Here is a 27,636-nt window from a genome sequence, read left to right as displayed (position 1 = left end):
TGCATCTCCCCAAAGGAGGCTGATACAGTCATTCAGTCTTTTTTTGGGGGGGATGAGTAAGAAAGTGGGATCATCCATGCCTTGTTCCTTAATCAGCACCCTCGCATGTAGGTGAGCTAAGCAAAGGGATGTGGCTTCCAGACAACAGAAAATGCCACTTGGCCGGGCAGCTGTGAAGTGCCCTGTTGATGCATTTCCCTGTTTCCAGTGTGAGCATGCGCAGACAGGGGAGGCAGCCCAGGTTTGGGGTTTCCAAGGGCATGGGGGTGGGTGGGGGAAATGCAGGGGGCAGGAGAGGCTGGGAAGTCTTCCTTGGGCCCCTTGCCCCTGGAGAGGCAGGTGATGACTTTGGGGTGGTGCACAGGTGAACATCTTTAATGTAAGAGCATACTGATGGTCAGAGCACATTAGGAAAAATTATGACCAGCCCATCGAACTCGTTCAGGGAGAGGCTGGAGCTGGCATTTAGCACGAGGGGGGCTTCAGTGGCAGCCAGGGTGCAGGGGACAGGAGGAGCTGCAGAAAGGGGTTTTGGAGTTTGTGGAGGCTTGGCGGGCGGGCGGGTGGGCAGATGTGGAGCCCCGGCCGAGCGGGCCCTGCCTGGGGAGACAGGAAGTGAATCTGGGCTGCCGAGGCCGCCTCGCCTCACCCAGACTCACCCAGACTCACCCAGACGTCTGCCCGGTCTGCCCGACTGGTTCTTTGGCCGGGCCTCTGGTCACTACCCGCCCGGGAGCTGGACAGACCTGTCGCGCAGATTCCTCCCTTGGGATCAAGTTCAAGCTCCTCACCGAGGTTCATAAGGGCCTTGCTGGTGCCGGTAGCTGCTGGTGTGGTCTTTCCCCTGAGGTTTCCTAAGCCCTCAAGCCCAGGTCAGCTTCCAGAGTGCTGGGGGTGGGGGTGGGGTAGGGCCTGGGGAAGGGAAAGAGGGCGGCAGGAAGCTTTCTTAACAGCCCCAGACTGACCTGGGGTGACCTCTCTGCTTCCCTCTTGCTCAACACTGAGCTACTGTGTTTACATTTCTTGCGACAGTGTCTACCGTCCTCGAAGGCAGGGAGGGACTGCCCTCGCCTGTCAGGGTTCACAGTCCTGCCTCAGGGTTTTCTGGGGATGATGAAGTGAGTGGCGGCTCCCACTCTTCCAAGTGCTCCCCTGAAAAGTCAGTTCTGTGTGGTGGGGACTATAATCCCACCTGAGCATCCGTGCTGAGTCGTGTCAGGCTCCTCTGTCCCTGGGATTCTCCCAGCAAGAGTACTAGAATGAGTAGCCATTCCCTTGTCCAGGGAATCCTCCAGACCCAGGGATAGAACCTGGGTCTCCTGTATTGCAGGCAGATTCTCTACCGTCTGAGCCACCTGGGAGAATGTCTGAAGAAGAGATGGACATGACTGGGAGAGCTTGGGCTGGGCTGGACCTGGGATAAGACTACAGAAGCAGGAGAAGGATGGAGGGAGGTCTGAAGTCATCTGGAAAATGGGAAGCGGGTTGAGGGAATCCGGACAGTGCAGGGTGGGGGTGGGGCCGGGGCCGGCCTTGGGGACCTGCCTAGGGGAGCTCCAATCAGGGTGGGGAAAACAGCACGCCCTCCACCTCGTAATAAGGGTTGGGACAGTCTGAGTAAGACTCAACTGTTTTTCGACCTAAGAAGTTACGGAGACTTGCAGGGCCCACTGGATACTAACCCAGAAGACAGAGAAGTGTGGAGGAAGGGTCTGCGCCAGTTGCAGGTACCAACCTGCAACATCGTGGAAACCGCTGCATGAAAAAGAGCGACTCTAGGGTCCCAAAGGGCTGAGCTCTTCCCCTAGAATCTGAGTAGGCACCAGCTCACCGAACCACCCAAGGACAAAACAGGAATCAGAATGAGAAACAGGAACCAATAAAATCACTTTAATTTGCTACTTTTCATTTTGAAAGATTACAGTATCATTTGTAAAATCCAGCCAGGAAAGATGCCCCAGGACCGCTGAGAACGGTCACCCTAGCACGTGACCGTGGGTGGGGCCAGTGGGGGCCGACCTCCAGCCTGGGGCTGCTTCTTGCTTCCAGGGACAAGCCAGGCTCTTCTATGATGAAGGCACCTGGTGGGGACCAACTGTGGGGTGCCAGAACACCCCTCTCCAGTTCCCCCACCCCCAGATTCAGGTTCAAGTCTGACAGTCCCCAGCAGAGGTCATGCCTGGACTGACCCTACCCCGGTGTGGAGGGGCCAAAGCTGAAAAGTGCTGTGTGAACCGTTTTCTTGGAAAGCTCGCGTCCGTGCTCTGGATGAGGGCCCGAGCTGCCGTCCTTCCAGACACAGGAACTTGCAGGAGGCGGGAGGGAGGAGAGGAGAGAGGGTTAGAGGCCTGACAGAGCTGCTCCAGCCCCGGGGTCAAAGTCTGGGTGAGGGCGTGGCGGGGGGGGGCGGGCTTATTATTCAAAGACCGGGCTCCAGATCTGTTAGCAGCTCAGGCCCTTCCCTGATCCCTGAGGAGTGAAGTGTGATGGCCTCGGCACTCGCGGGGCCGGGGCTCAGAGCAGCATCTCGGGCCAGCCTGCGGGCCATTTCTCGGGCGGGGCTGTTGGTTCCACTGTCCATGTCCCGGAACCAGCGGGCTCTTCAATGTGTAGTGGATACGGAGCTACCCCGAGTCCTCAGCCAGTGATGTGCAAAGTCCCAGGGGTCAGTGGTCACTGGGCCGGTGCAGACACTCATGGGCTTCATTTCTGGAAATGTCTTAACCGTCTGTGCTGGGGTCGGCTCATCATAAATGTCCTGTCCTTTCTCATCAAGAGCCCCCTTCCAGTGCTGATGCAGGGGGTCCCGGCATGAACATCTGTTACATTTTCCATGAGACCCATGAAGAGGGAGGGTCCAGGCTCACTCGTTTCATTCTCTCCAGACTGTTCTAGAATGATGAGGAAGTTTAAAAACAAAACCCCCAGGGGCACCGTGACTGCACATATGGGGTGGGTGTGGGTGTGGTCGGAGACTTGGGTGGGGATGTAACTCTCTGCTGGAGGCAGTCCTGGGAACCGTTCTTGACAAGCCTTTTCCTCTGGCCCTGGAGATGGAGGGCCATTCCCCTGCCGAGCGGGGACCATAGCGAGGACTGCAGGGTGGGCTGGGGGGACCCCTCCCACGGGGAGCGACCCCCCTCCCACGGGGTGCGGGCTGGTCAGTAGAAGAGCTCCTCGCAGATCCTGCGCGTGTCCTCGGGCGCCGCCACTGTGTAGCCCACCGTCCTGGGGTCTGTGAAGATCTCGTGGTCATTCCCGCCCTGTGAAGACACGAGGCAGATGCAGGCGCCACCTGGTTTGTCCTGGGCCTTGGCCCCTGCCACCCAGGGCCTGGGACCACCAGAGAAATGAGGACCCCGCGTTTTACTGGGAGCATCTCTCTGCAGCTACCATTCCAGGAGAGGAACCACCCGGTACAGTTGCTATCGAGAACGGGTTTTTCACCTTCCCTTGAACTGCCTTCAGCTAGGAACATGTAATTATGCCTGTGGAAGAAATCACAATGTTCCTGAAGACCTGTCTAAGGCTTATTTTTCTATCGAGAAAGCAGGCACGGTGGGTGACAGGAGTCTCACTGCCACTGATTTGCTTTAACCGCACCTGTATGTCCCGAACAGGTCACAGGGGAGGGCAGACGGGCCACAGTTGCGCTGCCCTTGAACTTCCTGGGACCATAGACATGGTCTGTCTCTGAGCTGACGCGGGCCATACGTGTGGCTGGCCTGACAGATGCCTGACTGGCCACGTGTGTGGCTGCGTGTGATTTATTAAGCTTCAACAGGTCCACGTGCCTGAAGCCCGAGCCTGCTGACCTGGGCTCAGATCCTGGTTCCAGCAGCAGCGACGGGGGCACTGTGGGCGGCTCCCCGACTGTGAAGGGGGGATCGTGGCGGGATCGTGCCAGAGGCGTGGAGGCCACTGGTGGATGAGTGGTCCTGGGGCAGCCCCCGGGGCTCAGCGAGCGCGGGGGCCCTGCTTTCTAGCTTCCCTTGCCCACTGTGCCCCCAGGAGTTGAGGGCACGTGTCTGGAGGACCTGGGCATGCTGGGGGGTGGGGGTCCGTGACTGTGGGTCCCCCCCAGAGCCAGTGCCGAAACCCCCTCCCCAGTCACGCCTGTCTCAGGGAAATGCTGCTTCCATTCCCCCGGCCCTGCCCCTGCTTTCCTTCTCATGGAAATTCCTACACTTTCCTTATAAAAATGGATAAGCACCCTAACTCAAAAATCTTAAAAAAAAAAAAAAAAAAAATCTGACAACCTTTTAAACAACTGACACCTGAAATTACAGCTGCTCTCGTCTTTGTAAGAACCAGCCACCCCCAAGCAGAAGGCGGAGGTGGCGAGGTTCACAGACCCAGAAGAGTCAGCTGCCGGGGCCCAGGTGAGCTGGGCAGAGCCACTTTGGGAGCCATGACCTTGGCGCCGTGCTGGGGCAGATGTGTTCCCAGAAGCTGGCCAGGCCTTACGTGAGCCTCACAAATTTATGTCCCATGAAAGGACTCTGGTCATTCAGCCAGCTCCTACTTCATGGCCAGCGTCTCCTAAACAAATACGTGTTTGGGACTTCCCTGGTGGTTCAGTGGCAAAGAGCCCGCGCTCCCAAAGCAGGGGGCCCGGGGCTCGATCCCTGGTCAGGGAACTAGATCCCACAGGCCTCAACTAGGGATGCTGTGTGTCGCAACTAAGACCTGGCGCAGCCAAATAGACGAATAAACATTAAAACAACAACAAAACAAGTACATGTGAAACCAATTCTTACGATGAAACGAAAGATTTCTCTTAGGGCCGCCCGGGTGCGGGACTGCATTGGACAACAAAGGGAGAACCAAGCCCTGCTCCGTGCAGACACCCAGCGCCCCCGGGCACTCTCACTGCTGCGGCACTCACAGACCCTGGAGGGAGCGGTGGGTTTTCACGGGTAAACCATCAAACCGCGGGCAGCGCCCACTACCCACCTGGCCTGGGCTCGGAAGCTGGAGGGACAGTGGTAAAGTCCACCGACGGGCTGCCTTCTGAGCTGGTCTCTGAGACCGACCCAGAGGCTCAGGTGGAGGCTGTAAAGAATGCAGGGAGGGGCCGAAGGAAGGGAGGCGACCGAGAAGACAGTGACCGCCCATCCGGAAAGGCTGCCCGAGAACCCGCCAGAGGATGGGGATCCACGCCAAGCCTCCGGGGAGCCAGGCTTCACACCGTCAGGTTCCCGTCACAAGAGGGTCCTTCTGGAGAACGGGTTGGGGGAGGTGAGGACTCCAAAGGGGGAGCAGAGGAGGCGCCTGCCGCCAGCCAGGGAGCAAGGGGGACAGACAACACCGCCTGGTGAGCAGGACCTCTGGGGCAACCAGGCTCAGAGCCGCCACGCCCACTCCCCTGGGGAGGGCCTCCCGTGCGGGGACAGCTGGGTGCCCACCACAGCCTCACTTAGCATGAGCATCCTCGAGCCCTGATGGCAGGGGTGCGGGCAGATAGAGGAGCTGTCTCTGGACCTGAGTCAGCCACTGGCTGTATAAGCCACTGGCTTGTATCGAGCCAAGGTCCAGAGATTCATATCTGTGAAAGCGGAACCGCCCGCAGGCCTCTCCTGCCGGGGAGCTGGCCTCAGAGCGCGGCAGGCTCCTCCTGGGCGGCACAGACCTCGCTAGCCAGACTCGGAAGGAGGTCGGGAGAAGCAGAACCCAAACACCCAGCTAGTGAGAGCACCGCCCTTGAGAAAAATACGGCTTCGGTAGTAACGCTGTGGAGGACAGGAAATGGTGGAAATTTCAAAACTGGATTTACATATGCACCGAGGTTACCAGACTCAGCCTTCCCCAAGCTCCAGAACAAAGCTCTGGTTTCCTGGGAGAAGAGGGAGGGGGCGGAAGGATGAATAAGCGGTCGTGTTTCCGTTGGGGTGAACCTGGCCGGCCTGAAGGAGAGGCCCCGGCTCAGCCCAGGCCGCCCATTAATATTTAATCCCAAAGAGGCCAAGGTCTGGGCTGTAGGGGAGAGGGTTCCAGTGAAACCTGATTATGCCGATGCTGGAGACAAACATAGGGAGCAGGGCTCAGTGTTCCCGACCCAGGTTCCCGCAAGTCAGACTTAGACATGACTTCCAGGGGGGTCTGGGCTCCGTGGACACCCGCCCACCGCACAGCCGGGCTCTGCGGCTGGCACGAGGATGTTTACCCCGGGGAGTCCAACAGGCGCTTGGCAAATCTCTACTTGTTAGGGGTACAAAGGCCTCCAAGACCAGGGCTCGGCCCAGAGCAGGGATTCACCCCCTGGTGGCAGGTGACAATCACCGCAGCTTAAAAAATTCATCAGTAAAATTGAGAAAGAACAAAAGATGGGGGGCCAGAGGCCTGGGTAACTCTGAGAGCTCCCACCTCAGGGTATCTCCAGCCACCTGAGGGCCAGGCGCCCGGGGCTTGGGCAGCAGGCCATGGGTCTGGGGGCTCCCCACCTGACTGCCACGTGTGCTGTTCTCCTGGTGTGAGGACTAGCTGCGAGTGAGAACAATCTCACTTTGCCAACAAAGGCCCGTCTAGTCAAGGCGATGGGTTTTCCCAGTCATGTATGGATATAAGAGCTGGACTGTAAAGAAAGCTGAGTTCCGAAGAATTGATGCTTTTGAACTGTAGTGTTGGAGAAGACTCTTGAGAGTCCCTTGGACTCCAAGGAGATCCAACCAGTCAATCCTAAAGGAAATCAGTCCTGAATATTCATTGGAAGGACTGAGGCTGAAGCTGAAACTCCCCACTATGGCCCTTGATGCGAAGAACTGACTTATTGGAAAAGACTCTGATGCTGGAAAGATTGAAGGCGGGAGAAGGGGATGACAGAGGATGAAATGGTTGGATGGCATCACCAACTTGAAATTTGAGCAAGCTCCAGGAGTTGGAGATGGACAGGGAAGCCTGGTGTGCTGCAGTCCATGGGTCACAAAGAGTTGGACACAACTGAGCGACTGATCTGACCACAATCTCAAACAACTTTAATGTTTGAAAATGAATGCCCTTAGAGAACAGTACTGATTTTTTTTTCCTAGAAAGTAGTAAACAGGGTAAAAAATAATAAGAGCCTGGCACCAGGGACATGAGGTTTTGAAAGGAACCAGGTGACTCCAATGTGCCTCCAGGGCAGAGAACCAGTGGTTTCAGATCTAGTGATGACCAGGTGGCTCAGTGGTAAAGAACCCACAAGCCAACACAGAAAATGCAAGAGACGTGGGTTTGATCCCTGCATTGGGAAGGCCCTCTGGAGGAGGAAATGGCAACCTACTCGTGTTCCTGCCTGGAAAATCCCATGGACAGAGGAGCCTGGTGGGCTACAGTCCACAGGGTCACAGAGTTGGACGTGACTGAGCAACAGAACAGGCACACGCCAGATGACCTGGCCAGGGGTGGCGGAAAGCAAGCTGGCTGCTGGGCTGAAGTCCTGGATGACCGACACTTCCGGTCTGCTGATGGCTCTGGCATATCCTACCTCTGATCCATAAAATGGGGTTCAGAACTGTGAGGGGTCCTGGCTCGGGAAGCTGATGCTGTGAACACCAGTGCCCCCTGGGGGGCCCACTCTCCCTGAGCAGGAATGCTGGGGCCGGGGGGCACTCCTGCCTTGGGCCTGGTCCAGTCAGCCACCGTCCTGTCCTCTGGACCCAGGAGGCCATGGATTGTCGTGTCTGGAAGGAAGGCGGGCCCCCGGTGGACACCTAGAACCTGTGGCTCCTCTGCACCCCATTCTAGCTTCTGCTCCTCTCAGCGGGGGCACAGGGGTCTTCGAGGCTGGGCTGAGACCCTCTAATCTGGTCCAACCTCTTCCAGGGGGCTCCCCTCACCCCGCTAACAAAGCCTGCCACCAGCCACCTGAGACCTGGTCCTTAGATTTCACCAGAGAAAGGAGTAGTGAGTGAAGTGGGTCTGACCCCAGGACACAGTGCTTTCACTGGGGACCCTGGAGATGCCTTGAGACGCTGGGCACGGCGAGGAAGTCCTGACTGCGGCTAAAGACCTATGAGCATCTTGAGGGTGGCTGGGTATCACAACGGTGACGTGTCATCCGCCCCGCGGGCCCCAACCTCACGTGGCGCCCTCAGCCCCAGGTGAGCCTTATCCTAACTTCTTTAAAGGCAGTGGCTCCTGGATGCAGGCCAGGCTTGCCCCGCTGCCTGCCCTGTTAAGACCTCACCTTGTTCTCGAGCCTTCGGAAGGGGACCCGTGCCCCCAGTGGATGGCCCAGGGCACCGAGGCCCAGGAGGAGACAGAGACTTGCCTGTGGTCATCGTGCCGGGGTCCTGGGGGCGCAGATTTGGGTGCTCTCAAGCCCACTGCCCCTCTCCACCACGTGGGTTTTAGGGAGAGTGATCGCAGTGCTTTGGAAGTGAGGGGAGAGAATGATAAAGGAGGGGCTTCCAGAGCCCACTCAGGGGCTGACCCTCTGTGGGGCCCCCGCCTTCCCCAGCTGCGGTTGGGACGGGGCAGACCCCATGGAAGTGTCCAGCTCAGGGTCTGGGGCTGAAGAAGTACTTGAAAAGTTTTGTCTTCTTCCCTTTTTCAATTAGACAGTTTAAAGTTTTATTTTTCAATAGATAGCACCTTCAGGCAGTTCAGCAATGTAAAGAATGGATCTGGTCACAGCGGGAAGTCCCTCTCCCTCCTATCCCCTACCCCCACAGTTAACTCCGGAATTTGTTTCTGGGGTATCTTTACAGACTCCCTGTGTGTTCGGATGCGCAAATGTGAGGAGAGAGGACTTCTCTGTCTTTAGACAGTCACGCAGCCTGTTACCCCACTCTAGCTGTTTCAGGCTACCTGGCATTGCGCTGCTTACTCCATCTCCTCCTGCGAAGGGTGGGGTCCTAGCTGGGCCGGCCCCTCTCTGATAGCCCTTTCCACCCTCGGAGGAGAGAACTGGCTGCGAGCTAAATTAACCAGAGGGGAACTGCGGAGTCAGAGTCCATCAGTGGGTAATGCTCACGAAGGGTTCAGATGTGTTTTCATGCTGCAGTGACTTAAAGCCAAGATGTTTTTTACAAAAAGCATTAAACAAGCAGAAGCACTGTTGCCTGGGAATTCAGGAAGGCTAGGGGTGATTTGGCAGCCCCCTGAGAGCGAGGCAGAGTGGTCTGGATCATCTTCCCAAGCCCTGGCTGTCTCCCTCTCCACAGCAAACTGACGCCCCCAAGGCTGGATCCAGGGCCTTTAACCTTAACTCGGAGCTGAGTTTAGGACACTGGTTGTTGTGACTGCTGGCGAGGATGAGGAGGTTTCCAGCACTGACAAGAGTTTAGAAAAGCAAAGGACAGCCTCTTACTTCTCCCCTCTGCTCTCTGGAGGTGCTCAGGGTGGGCTGGGGGTCAGGAAGACACAAGGGACCCCATACAACGTCAGATCCCATCAGAGGGAAACTGAGTCTGCTGAGCTTGACAGGGAAATGGTTTTTCACCCAGTACTCAGCTCAGGTGCTGCCTCCCTGGAAGCCAGCAAAAACATTTGCCTGGCACAAAGGGAAAAAACAGCTTACAGAATGTCTGTCACCGAATATGAAAAGAAGCGTAAAGCTAGCGCCTGAACTGCTCTGTGTGTCAGGACGTTAAAAGAGTTAGATGGCTGGGCTGCTAACTCCCATTTCCGGGCAAACCACTGACAAAGAAGATCAGAGAAGAGGGCCAAGGATGATGCAAGAAGGGTTCACCACAGCGTTCGTTATGAGAGCAAAGAGCCACAATCCAAAACGGCCTCTGCTAGGGAAATGGGTCAATAGACTGTGCCTAAACGCTAGAATGTTATACGGCCATCAAACGTTTGTCTTCAAAAAATATTCCCAAATGCGGGGGCGGGCATGAAGGATGTTGAGAACAAAAGCAGAAAAGAAACGAGTGAACATGCCAGGTCCCACAGCTGGGGTCATGTGCAGACATGCAGAAGGGCTGGGCAGCGTGTCAGCTGCGACTCACAAGCGCCTTCTACTTTCCTTCTCACGCCTTTCTAATTTTCTACAATGAATGCCTATTAATTAAGAATTGAGTCGGGGTGGGGGGGAACCTCCATTTCACAGTACCCGTTTTTTAAAGGTACGTAAGATTAAAAAAGAAGATAACTGATATACTACTATGTGTAAAAGAGGTCAGCGGTAAAGAATCCTCCTGCCAAAGCAGGAGACACAGGGATTTTTCAGTCCCTGGGTTGAGAAAATCCAGAGGAGGAAACGGCAATGCACTCCAGCGTTCTTGCCTGGGAAATCCCATGGACAGAGGGGTCTGGCAGGCGACAGCCCACAGGTTCACAAAGAGTCAGACCCGACTCCGTGACTGAGCACGCACCAGCTGCACAGCACAGGGAACCCTGCTCAATGCTCTGTGGTGATGCAAGTGGGAAGGAGATCCAAAAGAGGGGAAGTGTGTATACACAGCTGATTCACCACTGTACTGCACAAAGTAACAGAACGTTAAAAAGTGACTATACCCCAGTAAGGGCTTTCCTGGTAGCTCAGCTGGTAAAGAATCCACCTGCAATGCAGGAGACCCCAGTTCAATTCTTGGGTCGGGAAGATCCTCGTGGGGAGGGGATGGCAACCCACTTCGGTATTCTTGTTCTGCAGGATCCCTGTGGACAGAGGAGCCCGGCGGGCTATGGGGTCGCGAAGAGTCGGACATGACTGAGTGACTAAGCCCAGCACAGCACATACTCCAGCAAAAGTTAAAACAACAATAATAAGCAGCAAACCAGACTGATGTGTGGTACGGCAGTGGCTCAACAAAAAACTTTCTAATTCCTACATGAAAAATTCCCCAAAGAAGTTGTTTATTGATTACCTCAAGGAGTGCATTCCACTCTGCAAAGCCCCAACTAAGGCCTCAGATGGCTGTTTTCACAGAGCAAGAAGGCCACTGTCACGTCTTGGCCCGTCTGAAGAGCCTGCTTCTCAGACTACAAGGACCGGCTCAAAGCTGGGGGGAAGGGGGGAGTCTCCGGCTGTCCCTTAGATCCTGGGGGTAATGTCATTCGCTCGCTTTGCCTCAGACAGTGACTTTCTTCCCTCAAGGCCTGAATTCAAAAGCACTTCTGCCTCAAAGCATTTCAACAAAAGGAGGTGGTTATAAACCGTTTCCCTCCATCATTGAGAGAGGCTCACTGATACAGCTCCTGAGAAGCATGGTGTTCGCTGGGGAACGAGACAGTACCTTGCCCACTGGAGAGATGGTCTGTGGACTGGTAAGTATACTCATTGAAAAAGTGGGTAGCTGGCTCTGGGGTCACCAGCTCTATCATTAGCTGTGTGACCTTGGGAAGGTTAACCTCGCTGAGACCCAGGTTTACAATTTTTTTTTTTTTCCGGCCATGCCACTCAGTTTGTGGGATCTTAGTTCCCCGCCCAGGAATTGAACTCAGGCCCGCGGCAGTGGAAGCTTGGAGTCCCAACCGCTGGACCGCCAGGCAAGTCCCCCAGTTTTATAATTCGGAAAGCAGGCCTTGAAACTATACTATCTGGAAGTCCCTTTCCTGCAGGAAGACTAGCCCGTGGAGATCTTACTGAAAAAGGCAGGTCCACGTAGAACATGTGTGCTAAGTTGCCCAGTCATGTCCGACTCTTTGCAACACCATGGACTGTAGCCCGCCAGACTCTTCTGTCTGTGGGATTCTCCAGGCAAGAATACCGGAGTGGGCTGCCATTTCCTCCTCCAGGGGATGTTCCTGATCCAGGGATCGAACCTCCATCTCTTACGTCTCTTGCACTGGCAGGTGGATTCTTTACCACTAGCACTACCTTGGAAGCCCTCCACGTGGAACAGACTTTAGTAACAGCACAAACCCTGGGTTTTTTGCTGGAGGAATTGAAGACTCTGTCCATGTAGTCTTTCTGCAGCACCAGCTGCTACAGTTCAGCCACAAAGCCTGAGACAGGAACCTGACAGCAGGTAGCTACCACACTGGGTAGCCCGTGGGGAAGCAGAGGGACGCAAGGTGAGACACGGTGAAGGGAGGCGGCCCTGGGCTGGGCAGCGGCCATCGGGGTGCACCCCCTCAGGGCCTCGATGGCGGCCACGCCTCTCAGTCCGGCCTGCGGAGACCCACCTGTCCTCAGGAAAGCTCCAAGGGTCCGGGGAAATCCCTTCGGCTGGCGCTGGCCTCTCCACACTGGGCTTTGCTCTCAGCCCCCAGTTCAGATTCAGTTCTGGACTGGGGGTTCCTGACCGTGCCTCCGGGACGGCCCCCTACCAACGTGAGTGATGCCCAGATCTGACCCTACACCTCTCATCTCTCCTGAATGTCAGACCCACGAGATTCCCGTTCTACCATTCAGGGCTCCTTGCGCCTAATCAAGATGAATGCTTCTGGGAAAAATATGGTGAAAAATAAAAAGGGCAAGGGCTTCGAAACGCAAAGAGGGTATGATGACAGCTCCGAGTCTTGTTCTGGAAGGTGCTCAGGTGGGCGACACTCAACGCCACACTGAAAGGCTCTATCCTTATCTCCAGAGGTGGCAGGTGTCTCAGCGCAGAGAAGAGGGGGCTCCATCACCCCCACCCCACAGGAAAGAAGCTGCCACCCAGTGTTAGCCAGGCTGCCGGGCGAAGTGTGTGTGGTAGGGGGAAAAAGCCCCTCTGTTTGTCCTCTCCCCCAACCCAAACTGAACAACATGGCTGCTAACACACTTCCATACTTACTGGCATGGTTTTGTCGCCAAAGAAATAGATGGTCTTATAGCCGTCCTTCTCCACGTGTCCCAGGCAGTACCTCTTGTCCCAGCCGTCGGGGAAGACATCGAAGCTGATCTGGCCTCCTGCCAAGGGGAAGAGAGACACACAAGCCAGAGATGCAAAGGAGGTTAATATGTCACTGAAGAAAATGTGCCCTTCAAGCTAGTCTGTAACTGGAGCCCCAAGGCTGATTTTTATTACCCTGGCTTGCTAATTACCATACCTTAGGGGTAACTTCACCCACTCCAGTATTCTTGCCTGGAGAATCCCAGGGACAGGGGAGCCTGGTGGGCTGCCGTCTATGGAATTGCAGAGTCAGACACGGCTGAAATGACTTAGCAGCAGTAGCAGTAGAGGTAGCTTCTAGGAATTTTTTTTTCCCTAAATAATTGTTGCTGTGGTTATTTTTAGTTAAGGTATGGAAATACACATATATTTTTTGATGTGGCTCATTTCTGAAGTCTTTACTGAACTTGTTACAATGTTGCTTCTGTTTTATGTTTTGTTTTTTTCGGCCTGGAGGCCTGCAGGATCTTAGGTCCCTGACCAGCTATAGAACCTGCCACCCCTGTATTCGAAGACGAAGTCCTAACCACTGGACCACCAGGGAAGTCCCTAGAAATTAATTTTGGCATTATGCTTCCCCTGCCCCCAACATCATTTCACTTAAAATCTAAAAATCTGAAGTCTGAAAAAGAGACACAGCATGCTGACTCAGAGTGAGAACGACATCTGCCTCTGCAGGGCAGGGTTAGACCCTGAAGCAGGCCAGCGTGCAAGCTGCCAACGGCCTGCTGCAGCCCTGCTCACCTCCAGCCACACCATGCTCTCGGTGCATCCTCCCAACAGCAGGATGCACACAGCTTGTTGTGCAGGAAAATGAAAATCCCACGGATGGCCAATTTTCCACACAGCTTTCATGGGCAACAAAAAACCCTTTCAAGGCTTTGTTGGGACACTTAACAGCCCACCCATTCATCTTTTACACAGAGTACCCCAGCAGCTCTAGTTTTCTGGCAAGTGTATGCTCGCTTATTAGAGCTGGTGAAAGGAGAGGGCTTTAAGAAATGGCTCACCAGCACTGACAGTAGAAACCCGTCTGCTTAAAGCTGGGCATGTTCCACCTGAATGCAAGATGGAGATGCCCAGCGCTGCAAGAGGGGCTCTGCATCAGACACAGAAACGGCCGTGCTGGCTGGTCACTGTCAGCAGAAGCTTTGGGAACCTAGACGAGTGCCTGCTCCTTTCTGGGCCCCATTTCTTGATTTGTAAAATCAGCCCAAGTGACTTCTAAGGTTTTCTGCTGGTCACACATTACAGGATTTCAGACACATTCGACTTACTTGACCTAATAGGCCCCCTCCAACCCCTGCCTTGTCCCATCTCTCTTCTACGGAGTCACCCACATGCTGTCCTCTGCCCAAAGGTGCATGTGTGTGCATGCATGGGTGTGTGCGTGCATGGGTGTGTGTTCAGTCATGGCCGGTGGCCCTCCAGGCTCCTCTGTTCACAGAGTTCTCCAGGCAAGAATACTGGAGTGGGTAGCCATTCCCTTCTCCAGGAGAGCTTCCTGACCCAGGGATCGAACCTGAGTCTCTTGCATCTCCTGTGCTGGCAGGTGGATTCTTTACCACGAGTGCCACCTGGGAAGCCCCTTCATCACACACAGTTCATCAAGCAAGATGCTCTCGTTTTTGAGCAGGAGAAGCACTGGGAGGAAGAATCCTGCTGGGTGAGGATTCAGAACCAGCAGCCTGGAATTCATCTCCTAATCTGGCAAGTCGCTGCTATGGCTAATTCTGCAGGACAGTGGTTTTTGTTTTTCAAAAATTTATTTTAGGCTGTGCTGTGTGACACACAGGATTAGTTCCCCGACCAGGGATTGAACCCATGTCCCCCTGTTTTGGGAGTGCAGCGTCTCAACCACTGGACTGACAGGGAAGTCCCAGGCGAGTGTTTTCCCTCTTATGGACGGGCCACCCGTAAAATCCTGCTGCCCATCAGCAAACTGAGCACTGAGTCCAAGAGCTGAACTTGGACTGGGCCATGTGGCCATCACCAACCCCACGTGGCTCATGAGCCCTGAACTTGAACTGAGTCCAAGTCCAAGAGCACACCAGCCCACAGCCACCTCCCAGCACAAACCCCTTGGACATACGGTACCTATGGAAAACGTGAGGCCTTTCCCAGCAAACTCTTTTCGCAGATCCTCCACGAACTTTTGTCTTATGTTTTCTTTCTGAGGAAGACAAAAACATACCGAGAATCTAGTGCAGTAGACAGCAGGCTTTCTCGGCCACAGAGAGGCACACCACGTGTCCGCATGCCTGGGCTATTTCAGGAAGACTCACCCGATCGAGCTCGTAGAACTCAATGCGTTCTTCCTGGCTGCAGCTTCTTCCGATTGGCGACACGTTCAGCATCCCATTACGGAACTCTATGAAAGTGCCCCTGGGTGGGAGGGGAAGGGGAGAGGGGTCCCGGAGACACATTTGAGCAACATGGCAGAAGGACAGATGGGCTAAGAGGCAGGCAATTCCATAGGCAGAAGTGGGTGTGATCAACATGTAGAGGAGCTGTGCTGGGCTGTGGGCTGTCACCAGCCCCACGTGGCCCGTGAGCCTTGAACTGTGGCTGATCTGATCGGAGACGAGTGTTTAGAGACTTCATGTGAAAAAGTGTAATCCTCACTAATAAGGCTTTACTTATTTTTTAAAAATATTTACTTATTTGGCTGAGCTGGGTCTTAGTTGCAGCATGAGGGACCTAGTTCCCTGACCAGGGATCGAACGTGGGCCCCCTGCATTGGGCGTGTGGAGTCTTAGCCACTGGACCACCAGGGAGGTCCTGATACTGCTTTACAGTGACTATATTTGACATGACTGTATTTTGGATGTATTTGGTTAAATAAAGCATATTAAAATGAATTTCACTTGTTCCTTTCTTTCCTAAAAACCAAAAAACCCAGGACCGCAGAAAGCTCAAAAAATATATTACATTTCAGCTGGACAGTGCTGCTGTTGGGCAGAGAATGTTACAGTGAGCAAAGAGCTAAGGAAACAATTACTAGCTCTTCACGCTCCCGAGGAATCTTGAAAGTATCTATCCAGATATCGTGGCCAGTGATTTAGTGAAATGCTGCTTTGCACCAGGCAAAGAGACACAGGAAAAGCTGCTGAGGATCCCAGGTGAGCTCAGTAACAACACTGTGAGGATGAGCACCAGGCATGGGGCTGGGACCAGATTCCAGGCCAAGGCAGGCCACAGTTTACCAGGTGAGCTTGGGCACCGCTCTGAACCTCAGAAAGGGGCTAAGGGCACTCGCCCTAAGCCCCGGAAGGAGCTCCTGAAATCTTTATGTAAAAGTATTTTGCTAATTGAGTAGCAATGAAGACTCAATCAGGTAAAGTAAAAACAGCAAAGTCTCCCTCACTGGACCCTCCCTTGCTGTGCTCCACTTGCAGAGAAAGAGGCAAACGTATGTACACTGGAGACACTATCCCAACCCCCCGCGCAGCTGTCCTGGACTCTGTACAGCCCGGCCGGTTCCCCACGCCATCTACATGTACCTGGGGGTAGGGGGGGCAATGGTTATCATTCGGGGGCAGGGATCCTAGGCCTGTGGGTCCTATACTGTCAGAAAAAGAGCTCAATTGTTTCCCCAGCTCAAGGACACATTATTACTCTCATTCCCGAGAAAGGGAGGGCAGCTGACGCATTGCTGAAAGGCTTCTAAGACCAGGACTAAGGCGACTGATCAAGCATTCACTTCCCCCCTGAAGATCTGGACTGCCTGACATCTCACTGCACCTGCCTGACCTGTGCGGGGCACAAAGTGAGGCCCACGAGAGACGTGGGCAAACGCTGCTCAAAGAGGGTTCAGCTCTGCCTGCTGAATCCACCGGGAACCTTGGGCTAATTCAGTCGCAACTCTGCACGCTGGTCTCTCACGAGACGACATCCTCTCTGAGAACAGGAGTGGATGTTACCTTCTTTTTATTTTCCCTTAACGCTTAGCCCAAAGTAAAGACTGAACTAACCTGGGATACTTTCTGTAACGGAGAATTTCTAATTTACGCAAATGTCAACACCACAGGGTAACGAACGCTCATAGGTCACCTCCCAGTTCCAACAAAAATGGATCTGAGGGCCCGCCCACCTCATCCACCCCGCTTCCTGGGACAGAGGAGAAAAGAGGAGAAAACCAAAAGCCCCGCCCTCTGAGAGGAGGAGCCGAGCAGGGCCACCTGATTCAGGAACTCAGTCTTCAAAGCACAGCATCTCTTGATATTTAATTGCCGCTTAAGAAACGTTTCACCTCCTAATCTCTAGGGTGTCGCACATTAAGTGCAGAAAACAGAAGAAAATGAAAAGTATTTCAAAGAAACCACCTGTGACCTCATTACCCAGAAATAGCCACCGTTAGCATCCGGTCCATTTCCTGCCAATCTTTTAATTGTGGGCATGTGTGCATGTTACTGTTATTATTTTAAAATGGGAATTGAGATGATAAGTGTTTGGAACAAGAGGTAGGTTCACAAATCAATGTCTAGAGAGGCCAGAAAAATGAGACAAACAGCCTGTGAAAGGCTGGAGATGGTGGTGGTGGGGGGGGGCGGGCAGAACTGTGCCTGTGCCCCTCTCCAGCTGCTGCCATGCTGAGGGCGGGCACTGAACTATTGGGTCTTCAGATGCAACAGAAACTGGAAGCCCGGACATTTGAAAGCAGACTTTCAAATGACAGCACTGGGACTAACCAGTGGTCCAGTGGTTAAGAATCCACCTGCCAAGGCAGCGGACACAGTTCGATCCCTGGTCTGGGAAGATTCCACATGCTTTGGGGCAACTAAGCTGGGAACTCAAGAGCCCTCGAGCAGCAAACGAGAGTCCAGTGCTCTGCAACAAGATGCCACCGCACCGCAACTGGGGTAGCCCTTGCTCGCCACAACTAGAAAAAAGCCCGTGCATTGCAGCAAAGACCCAGCACAGCCAAAAATAAACGAATGAATGAATGGATAAAAATTAGAAAACGACAGCACTCAATTCAGATTGTATTGAACAGCGGGGGCCAAGTGAACTTGGCTCTGGGGGGCGGATTTGGCCTGGGGGCCTTTAGTTCTGACCCCACAGCTGGGGGCGATGCGTTTCCCACGCTGCTGTGTCACAGGCAGGGGGCTTGACTGGTAGTCTTTGAAAGCATTGAGCTTTCAATTCCTGTCATGCGGACATGCCAGCATTTATATACTCATTCGTCCACTGCTAGGCCTTCCCTGGTGGCTCAGACGGTAAAGCGTCTGTCTACAATGCAGGAGACCGGGGTTCGATCCCTGAGTTTGGAAGATCCACTGGAGAAGGAAATGGCAACCCACTCCAGTACTATTGCCTGGAAAATCCCATGGACAGAGGAGTTACAGTCCATGGGGTCGCAAAGAGTCGGACATGACTGAGGATTCCCCTTTCACTTCCCTTCATCCCCTGCGGGCCCCGCAGAAGGCTTCCGGGGGCCCCTTGTAAGCACTGCACTGTGGAGTTAACTGAGCCCCAACCCGCCAGATGACATGACGCCATATTCCAGCGGTGCCTTGTCGCTGAGAGCAAACCCACCTCTTCTTCGGGAGCTTGATTTTCGCGATGTAGCTCAGACAATAGTTGATTAAATCCTGGATTAGGGCTTCACCTAGGTGACCTTGAATATTCTAGATAAAGAAAATGCTGATGTTACTTGACACAGTGGGAGATGTTTTCAAATGGCTTTCCAGCCAAGTCAGGTCTTCAGCCACCTCGGGCTGAAGGTCACCTGGTGGGGCTGGGAGACACCCACACTGCCTTCCTCCTCTCTCTTTCTTATTTGCTGAAAACATTGGGCAAACTAGAAAGGGCTTCAGTCAGAACCATTTCCTGCTTCATTACTCAAGATTTTTATGTTCATTATCTCTCTAAGTACTTCCTGGAAGCCCCCGAAGAGTTTATTCGTTGCTGCTTTTATTCCATTAAAATATCTGCAGACACGGATAGAAAACATATTAGTTTCACTTCAGTTTCCTCTTCTGTCTGAACAGAATGATCCTAATGGTAATAAGAGCTACACAGGACTGCGTAAAAATGTCTGTAGCAAGGCAGCCTGCACTGGTCTCTGCTACCTTAACAGAAATATTAAGTACCCTTAAAAAGCAATTATAAAAATTAAGTTAGCAATTTGGAACCACTGTCACATGGTTCAACAGACAAAATGTGAAAAACGAGGGTGAAGATTCATTACCACTCAGCCCCCGGAGGCACTCAAGTACCTTTCCAGAAAACATTTGACTAGCAGTCTGTCCTAGTCTGGATACTTACAAACCTACCTGTTTACACAAGAGTTTCCCATCTCTGTATGCTACCAAGCCATTTTCTGGAAACACGTAATCATATTTTTTAATAACTGCCAACAAAACAAAAGAAACTTTAGAATGCAATGAATTGAACCCTGTGTTTCTATTTCTTCATTAACACATGGTCAACAAAACTGCTAAACTCCAGCATTGACCTATCTTAACAGATTGGGAGGGTGGAATAAAGCTCCTTAAAATTTTTTTTTAAAGACACTTTGTTATCAATTTAACAGATGACGACTAGGCTGCAGATTGGAGAGTTGGTGGTGGGTCACTGCGTGTCTCTGCCTTCCGCCTGTTTATTTGTAAAGGCCAAGTGGAAACCAACGATGGCTCCCAAACCCCACTGTAACCTGCGTCTTCTGGACAGTGAGGAAAATCTGCCGAATTTGAGGCTATGCTCCCGGAGTTTCTGAATCAGAACCTGCAGGGGTCGGGTTAAGAATCAGATGTTTTTTTTTTTAAAAAAAAAAGCTCTTCAGTTGATTAAGACCACCCACATCAATCTTGCCTGCGTTCATCCTAAGTCATTTCAGTCGTGTCCGACTCTGTGTGACCCCATGGTCCGTAGCCTACCAGGCTCCTCTGTCCACAGGGATTCTCCAGGCAAGAACACTACAGTGGGTTGCCATTCCCTCCTCCAGGGGATCTTCCTGACCCAGGAATCGAAGCCACATTTCCTTCACCGGCGGCAGATTCTTTACCGCTGAGCCACAGGGGAAGCCCATATCCATCTGGACGGTCTCAAACCTCAGGTGCTTGTTATAGTGCAGATTCCCAGGCACGGCGTGTTGGGTGGGGGCCAAGCTCTGCATTTGAACGAGGTCCCCAGGTGATTCTTTCACTTTCTTCTGGCTCGTGACTGTTGTGAATCTGGTGTTTCCACTCACACTCTGAAAGGTAAGACACTGTCCTACACTAACAAAACCTCTCTAAGCCTGTGGTTAAATACATGATCAGAGGCAGAAAGGGCAATCAGGACCTGGTAACAGGGTCTTAATGTGCCCCATTATGTTGTTTATACGGGCTTCCCAGGTGGGCTCAGTGGTATAGAATCCGCCTGCCAATGCAGGAGACTCAGGGTTGATCCCTGGCTCCGGAAGATCCCCTAGAGTAGGAAATGGCAACCCACTCCGGTATTCTTACCTAGGAAATCCCATGGACAGAGCAGCTTGGCGGGCTACAGTCCACGGGGTTGCAAAGAGTCAGACATGACTGACTGAGTAAATTAAATAACAAACAACAACATGTTGTTTATGGCGTTTCTAAACAGAGCACCTACAAGGACAATTAGTGAAAGAGGAACAGAGAGCTTTGTTTTCGGCTGCACCCCAAGACATGCGGGATTTTAGTTCCCCGACCAGGGACTCGAACCCATGACCCCTGCAGCGGAAGCACGGAGTCTGAACCACTGGGACCATCAGGGAAGCCCAGAACAAAGGGTTTTAAAGGGCCCCCATAGATTACTCTTTCAGTAACCGGTCCGATACATACAGCCCACACAGATTTGCATTGGAAGGTATTACATCTCCAGGAGTGGTTTTCAGCTGGGGGTGACGCTGCCCCAGGGGACATCTCTGGCATCTGGAGGTGCGTGTGGTTGTCACCCTGGGTGAGGGGGCGCTGCTGGCATCAAGTGAGCAGAGGCTGCGGATGCTGCTCAACAGCGTCCAGTGCACCGGACAACGAGAGTTCTTGGCCCCGGACGTCAATGGTGCCAAAGAGAAAGCTCAGGCCCTCGAGGTCTCCACCCACTGTTTCTCACAGGCCCCCGTCTCAGGCACCCCGGCGGCCCTGGGGCCATGAAGATGAATAATCCGTAGTCCCAGTCTTCAAGACAGACAGAAGCAGACAGTCTCCAAAACTCAGCGCTACACAAGCAGCCCTAGAATCTCCTGAAGGCAGTTGCTGAAGTATGATTCCCAGTCCCCGCGGACCCACTGAGTCAGTCTCTAGCTTCCTGGGGCCCTGGGGGTCTGGATTCTGGTTCCCTAGGTGGGGGAGGAGCCTTGGGTGACTCTGGGAAACACTGAGCGATAGGACAACAGAGGTGGGCGTGAAGACTCACAGGACCCCTCAATACCAAGGTGAGCAGGATGTCTGGATGGTGCCCAAACTGAGGCCAGGAAAGCAGTTAATGGATATCAGCAAGAAGGATTCCAGGCCGAGACACAGACACCCACATTTTTAGGTCCATCTGTCCACATGTCTGAGTACCAACTGCTTCACCAGCAACTCCAGAAATGTATTTATAGGATAAAAAAAAAAAAACAAAACAGAAAAACTAAGGGTAGAGAAAATGTTCCCCCATCAAGGAAGCAGGAAGGCTGCCCCACAGGCAGGAGGGTTCAGGGCTGTAACCACGACACTAAGTGGCGATGGGTCCCGATAACCTCACAAGAAGTTACTGTTTCACCAAAACATAACAAGCAACGCAGAGCCTACCGTCATCTCCCAGTTGCTCCTGTACTTTCTCAAAGTCCGACCCACCGACGACGCCGATTTTGATCTTCTGCCTCAGTTTTTGCAGAAAGCAATCCATGTCTTTGGTAATTTTCTGCATTTCAAAAAGGAAAATAAACAGTCAGGAGACACGCAGGAATCGGGAGATTAAGACCCCTAAGAGTAACGCAAACTTTACTCTCATACTTGTCTATCTGCTTCTACATCTACAGGTAAGACCAACTGTTTGGTTGTGCTTTGGGGACACTGGGGGAGTCCCTGTGGCTCAGATGGTAAAGTGTCTGCCTGCAATGCAGGAGACCACAGAGTTCTATCCCTAGGTCGGGAAGATCCCCTGCAGAAGGAAATGGCACCCCACTCCAGTATTCTTGCCTGGGAAATCCCATGGATGGAGGAGCCTGGTGGGCTACAGTCCATGGGGTTGCAAAGAGTCAGACACAACTGAGTGACTTCACTTTCACTTTTCACTTCAGGACATCAAGGTATCAGGAAAAAAAACCCCAAAACTTGTTAAATTAAAATTTTTACCTGGCTTAAAACACACAAATAATACAGTAACAGCTGTTGTGGTTTGCTCCAGCTTGTTTTTTTTTCCTGTGCATTTATACACTTCTCTGCAGGCACATATATAAAAATGTTCTACTTTTTGAAACACCAGTTGGACTCATTGTCTGTCTTGCACAATGACTTGCTTTCTCAGTATTAAGTTGTGCTGATTTTTCCAGAATGCACATAGATCCATTCCTTTCAAATGCTACACTGTACTGCATTTATGGATTCAAGCTGTGGCTAATTCCAACCCATGTGCTAATTCGAAAGAAATTTTAAACTGAGATGAAGTGACATCCCTGTGTTAGGCGAACCACAAAGTATCTTTTAAACCCGTTTCACTGCTGCTGGCAGTCTTAATGGTACACTTATATGGACATATCTTCATAAATAAAGCTGTGATTGTACACTTATCTTCACAAATAAAGCTACCAGAAACTAAAAGCAAAAAAATCCACTTAACTTCAGTACAAAAACACTAGAGTTCAATCTTCTCTTTTTCTTTAAAAAGCATTATTTTAAGAGTAGTACATGCATATGGTTAATAAAACTGTGCAGAAGGGCTTCTAAGAGAGTGCAATCTTTTCCACATCTTCCGGTGAGATCTTGACCTAGTGGACAGTCTAGGGGCCTCTGAGTCAGTGACTGAAGACATGAGGTCAGAATGGGAGGAAGTGGGGAAGATTCCTGTGATTGCAGAACATTAAAAACGCAACACGAACAACAAACACAACATTTACACCTTCACACAGAAGCCAAAGGGTACCATTTATTTTTATCTGGACCCTTGTGAGCACCGATGAGCTGAATGGTCTGGCAGGTCAGCCAGGAGACATGCTCAACACGCATGGGTCAGAGAGGCACCTTCTCCTTTCCAGGTGGCAGCAAATATTTTTCGACAGGAAATAAGACCCAGCTGCTTCTGACCACAATCGAGCATCTCAACTACCCCCCACCGCAGGAGAGAGATACAGAGATATGGAGTAAAGTAGCCACACAGCAAAACTGTCACAATGCTTCTTTTTTGGAGGGGGGCGCACACCCATTTATTTAAATATATTTTAAAAATGTTTTTACAACGTTGTGTTGATTTCTACCATACAGTGCAAGTCAGCCATAATCACACAGCCACCCCCTCCCTCCCCTCCAGGTCATCAGAGTGCCACCTTCTCACCAGCTATCCATCTTGTTTATACGCTGTTGCTACTTTCTCCATTCATCCCACGCTCTCCCTCCCCCGTAGGCTCTCGCTCTCCCTCCCCTGTGTTCACAAGTCCATTTTCTGTAATAGCTGCATCTTCATTCCTTCCTGCAAATAGTTTCATCAATACCACTTTTTTAGGTTCCATATAGACACATTAAAATATTTGTTTTTCTCTTTCTGCCTTACTTCACTCTGTGTAACAGGTTCTAGGTTCATCCACCTCACTACAACTGACTCAAATTCGTTCTTTTTTTATGACTAATAGTCCTTTGTATATATGTATCTCAGCTTCTTTATCCATTCATCTATAGATGGACATCTAGGTCGCTTCCATGTCCTGGCTGTTGTAAACAGTGCTGCGATGAACACTGGGACACATATGTGTTTTTTGATTATGGTTTTCTCAGGGTATATACCCAGGAGTAGGGTTGCTGGGTCATATGGTAGATTTATTTCTAGTTTTATCTTCATACTGGTCTCCATAATGGCTGTATTAGTTTATACTCCCGCTAACAGTGTAGGAAGTGAAAGTGAAGTGAAAGTCACTCAGTCGTGTTTGAGTCTTTGTGACCACGTAGACTATACATATCCAGACCGTGGAATTCTCCAGGCCAGAATACTGGACTGGGTAGATGTTCCCTTCTCTGGGGTATCTTCTCAAGCCAGGGATCGAACCCAGGTCTCCTGTATTGCAGGCAGATGCTTTACCAGCTGAGCCACCAGGGAAGCCCAAGAATACCAGAGTGGGTAGGCTATCCCTTCTCCAGTGAATCTTCCTGACCAAGGAATTGAACCAGGGTCTCCTGCGATGCAGGCGGAGTCTTTACCAGCTGAGCCACCAGGGACGCCCGAACAGAGTAGGAGGGTTCCCTTCTCTCTACACTCTCTCCAACATTTATTGTTTGCAGATTTTTTGATGATGGCCATTCTGACTGGTGTGAGGCAATACCTTATTGTAGTTTTGATTTGGATTTCTCTAATAATGAGTGATGTTGAGCATCTTTTCATGTGTTTACTGGCCATCTGTCTGTCTTCTCTGGAGAAATATCTGTTTAAGTCTTCTGCCCAATTTTTGATTGAGTCATGTTTCTAAATAACTCTTGTGATAAATTCAAGGAATTCTTTATAAGTCATCCCAGACAAAACAAAACACAAGGAGCCCCAAACTTGGAATTAATGTGAAAAAAAAATATATAGAAGACTTCCTAGGGATAATTAGGAAAATTAAGGAGCAGAAGAGTCAGAAAACCAGGCCTGTGGGCCAGAACCAACTCTCTGCTTGTTTCTGTACAGCGACTGCAACACAGTCATATCCATTCATCTCTGTGGTGTCTGCAGCCATGACTACAGGGGTGAGCAGCTGTGCAAGCCTCAACCATTTCTTACCTCCTGTGGTGGGGCTGGGGGAGGTTAGATGCTCGATCGTGGTCACAAGCAGCTTTTTACAGAGCAAAGTTTGCTGACCCCTGTATAAAATCACTTTAGGGCACTGCTGATCATTTCCTTAGGTGTGATCACAAAGTTGTGGTTACAACAGAGGTCCCTGTCAAGAGCTGCAGGTGTGAATATTCAGGGGTTGAAGTACCATTACGACTACAGCTTCGGAAGTGATGCAGCAAAGATTAAAAAAGAGAGTGAGGACTTCCCTGGTGTAAGAGTCCACCTGCAGGAGACACGGGTTTGACCCCTGATCTGGGAAGATTCCGCATGCTGTGGGGCAACGGAGCCCGTGCACCCCAACCACTGAGCCCACACGCTGCAACTGCCGAAGCCCATGCGCCCAGAGCCTGTGCTCCACAAAAAGCCGCCACAGAAAGTCAGTGCGCCCCAAGAAAAAGTAGCCCCTGCTTGCAGCAACTAGAGAAAGCCTGAGGGCAGCAACAAAGACCCAACGTGGCCAAAATAAACCAATAATTAAAACAAAACAAAACAAAATCCAATCATTGCTGAATCTAAGTGATGTGAATATGGTTCTTCTGGGTACTGTTTTTTCCCCCCAGCGATTCTGTACATTTGAAGCTTTTCATGAGAGAAAGCTGGAAAACAGTCCACCCAGGTTTATGCTCTGCTTCTCTTTGCAGGCTTCTAAGTCTCAACTGCTTTTAGATGCAATGGCATTTCTTAGGAAAACACTCAGAACAGCAATGTTTTACCAGCACATTGAAATGCGCAAAGCTCTGACACCACTGGCTAGATTTTACCTGATTAGGTCATATCCTGTTTCAGCAGCTGCAAGAAAAGATAATCCATTTGATTGCTTTCGGATTGCCTTGTGCTTATCAGTGCTTTAGAATGTTGTTTATTGAGGAAGGGAAAGGTTGTATAATGCAGATCTGTTGCTAAATTAACTTTATTTTTTACCTGGAGCACCCAGTGCATAAAACTTAGATTTTTTTTTTTTTTAAGTGTAAAAATCATGTTCACCAAAGAAATGTTTCAAGGGAATACACTGCAGGTTGCCTGGTTTTGCTGCTATTTCATACTTTATGCTTATATGTCCTGATTCCTTCTGGGAATCAGAAGCATGTTCCTGAATGGCACACCTAGTAACCAAAACAGCCTCCACCTTGAAGCTTTGGCAGAAAATGGCAAACTTAGCAAATAACAATACCCTGAGGCCCAGAGACTTTTGTCAGATCTTGTATGGAAACCAAGGTGATGGTTTCACTGTGTCTGTTTCCTAATTTAAAATGAAAATAACTACCCTACTTGGGATGAAAAAGGGAGAAAGGTTAAGAGGCTCTAATGATATTGTGTAAGAAGCCTTGGAATGTAAACCCAAGATCATTACAACCGAAGAGCCAAACTGAGCAGCAGTTTTACCGGAACACAGCTATAGTGTCTACGTATGGTGGATGGCTGCTTTCTCATTAAAGTCGAGCAGTTAGTACTGACCATATGGTGGGCAAACACAAAAGTATTTGCTACCTGGCCCTTTACAAACAATGAATTACTGACCTTGGCTCTGAACCACTATGGGTTTTTAACAACTTTCAAGTGTGTGTGGATCGTGGACTCTCAGAGTCAAAAAGGGCTTTTGGAGAACTTGCAATTGAGTACCATCATTAGATACATAGCACTTGTGGCTCAGAAAGGTACAATGATGCAGCTAAAGTCACATACATTCCGTGTGAATTCCAGAGCACACCCACCACTGCTACCATCCGGAGCGAACCAAGCAGGGTAGAGACAGAACTTGAAGACAGTGAGGCCACTTGGAACCAGTCCCAAGTTTGAATGGCTGCTGTTCAGTGACTGATTCATGGAAGGGAGAGGTCAGAGTGAGCGTCATCACAAAATCTGAGCCCATGGCAACAAAATCTGGAAAAGAGAAGTTTCCAGGAGTCCAAGGAGACTCTCAGCAGGCAGCCTGTAGCAATCTAGGTCTTATCCATCACCCCACTCCACTGCAGGGCTGGAGAAGGCAGCGGTGGTGGTGACTAATACTAATTGAGTATTATTGAACCCAGCCTACCGCCTGCAAGATACTTTCATGAACTTATATGATTTCATTCGACCTCCACAAACACCTCAAGGAACAGGTCACCTCCCCACTTAAAGCCATAGATATTGAGGTTAAGTGACTTGCTCAAGGTCACACAGTTGTCAGGAGGTAAAGCTGAGACTCTTAGGTCTGTCTGACTTGGAAACCTGTCTTTCACATCAAGCTACAGGCACAGACCACAGTGATACATCTGAGAAGGGCACACAAGCTGGTAAAGGGGCTGAGCTGGGTTTCACAGCCAGGGCTGACGGTGAAAAGTCCAGAATTGCGTTTTCCAAGCCAACACAAGTTCCTTGCTCTCTTAAGAGTTTTTCGGCCTGTCCCATCTCTCCGAGCACCCTGAGGTCTTGAAGATCTGGTTAGGGCTTCCGTCTCAGCCCTCCAGGGAACACAGAGTAGAGTTCAGTCGCTCCAAGGGAGGTGGGCGGTCCCTAGCCGCCCCAGATTGCCTACCTGGGCGGTCGTTAGCCCCGTCTGGGAGCAGCAGGGGGCTCTGCACCGGCTACCGCCGGGCGCCTCTTACCTGCCGCGGGGCCGTCAGGGTCCCGTCCACGTCGAAGAGGCAGAGCGCTGGGCCGGGGGCAGCCATGACCCTAGTTTCCACGCGCACCTAATAGGACTCGCTGGCACTTGGAACTCTGCCCGGAACTTCCGGGTCCGGCCCCCCTGCCGTAGGGCACGCCGGGAGGAGGAGAATCCACGCCCACAATGCCGGTGACTAGCGGCTCTGGGCTGTGCTCTGGACTACAGATCCCAGAATGCAACACGCCCCTATGCTGTCCTATTAGGGCCCAGCACGCGTTCTTAGCGGTTCCGGGAGCAGGTGGATTCACTTCCGGCACCGGGCAGTGATACCATGGTAAG

General features: G+C 51.6%; 1 protein-coding gene and 1 long non-coding RNA gene across 5 annotated transcripts; one reads left to right on the top strand and one right to left on the bottom strand.

The window, feature by feature from the left end:
• The first annotated feature begins 6 nt into the window (after positions 1-6).
• LOC120855580 lies at positions 7-1,901 on the top strand. The gene is made up of 2 exons (XR_005719274.1): positions 7-1,159; positions 1,331-1,901. It is a non-coding gene; the product is annotated as an uncharacterized LOC120855580 (long non-coding RNA).
• On the bottom strand, positions 1,869-27,448 carry PMM2 (phosphomannomutase 2). Of its 4 annotated transcripts, none has more exons than XM_040230109.1 (9): positions 27,296-27,384; positions 25,469-25,496; positions 21,497-21,608; positions 19,025-19,101; positions 18,285-18,376; positions 15,032-15,131; positions 14,844-14,919; positions 12,648-12,763; positions 1,869-3,263 (listed from the first exon to the last, which is right to left on the bottom strand). In XM_040230109.1, exons 3-9 carry the CDS (start codon positions 21,591-21,593, stop codon positions 3,162-3,164), a joined length of 660 nt encoding a protein of 219 aa, XP_040086043.1. In that variant the 5' UTR covers positions 21,594-21,608; positions 25,469-25,496; positions 27,296-27,384; the 3' UTR covers positions 1,869-3,161. The 4 variants fall into 4 exon arrangements, with proteins under 4 accessions (XP_040086043.1, XP_040086034.1, XP_040086025.1 ...); XM_040230091.1 differs by lacking the exon at positions 1,869-3,263 and adding an exon at positions 7,299-7,661 and having other exon boundaries at positions 27,296-27,371; XM_040230100.1 differs by lacking the exon at positions 25,469-25,496 and having other exon boundaries at positions 27,296-27,441.
• Between the last annotated feature and the right edge of the window lie 188 nt (positions 27,449-27,636).

The sequence above is a fragment of the Oryx dammah genome, unplaced genomic scaffold (assembly GCF_014754425.2).
Source record: "Oryx dammah isolate SB20612 unplaced genomic scaffold, SCBI_Odam_1.1 HiC_scaffold_2, whole genome shotgun sequence".
NCBI lineage: Eukaryota > Metazoa > Chordata > Mammalia > Artiodactyla > Bovidae > Oryx > Oryx dammah.
Note: the sequence above shows the minus strand (reverse complement) of the source record. Positions and strands in the feature narration are given on the sequence as shown.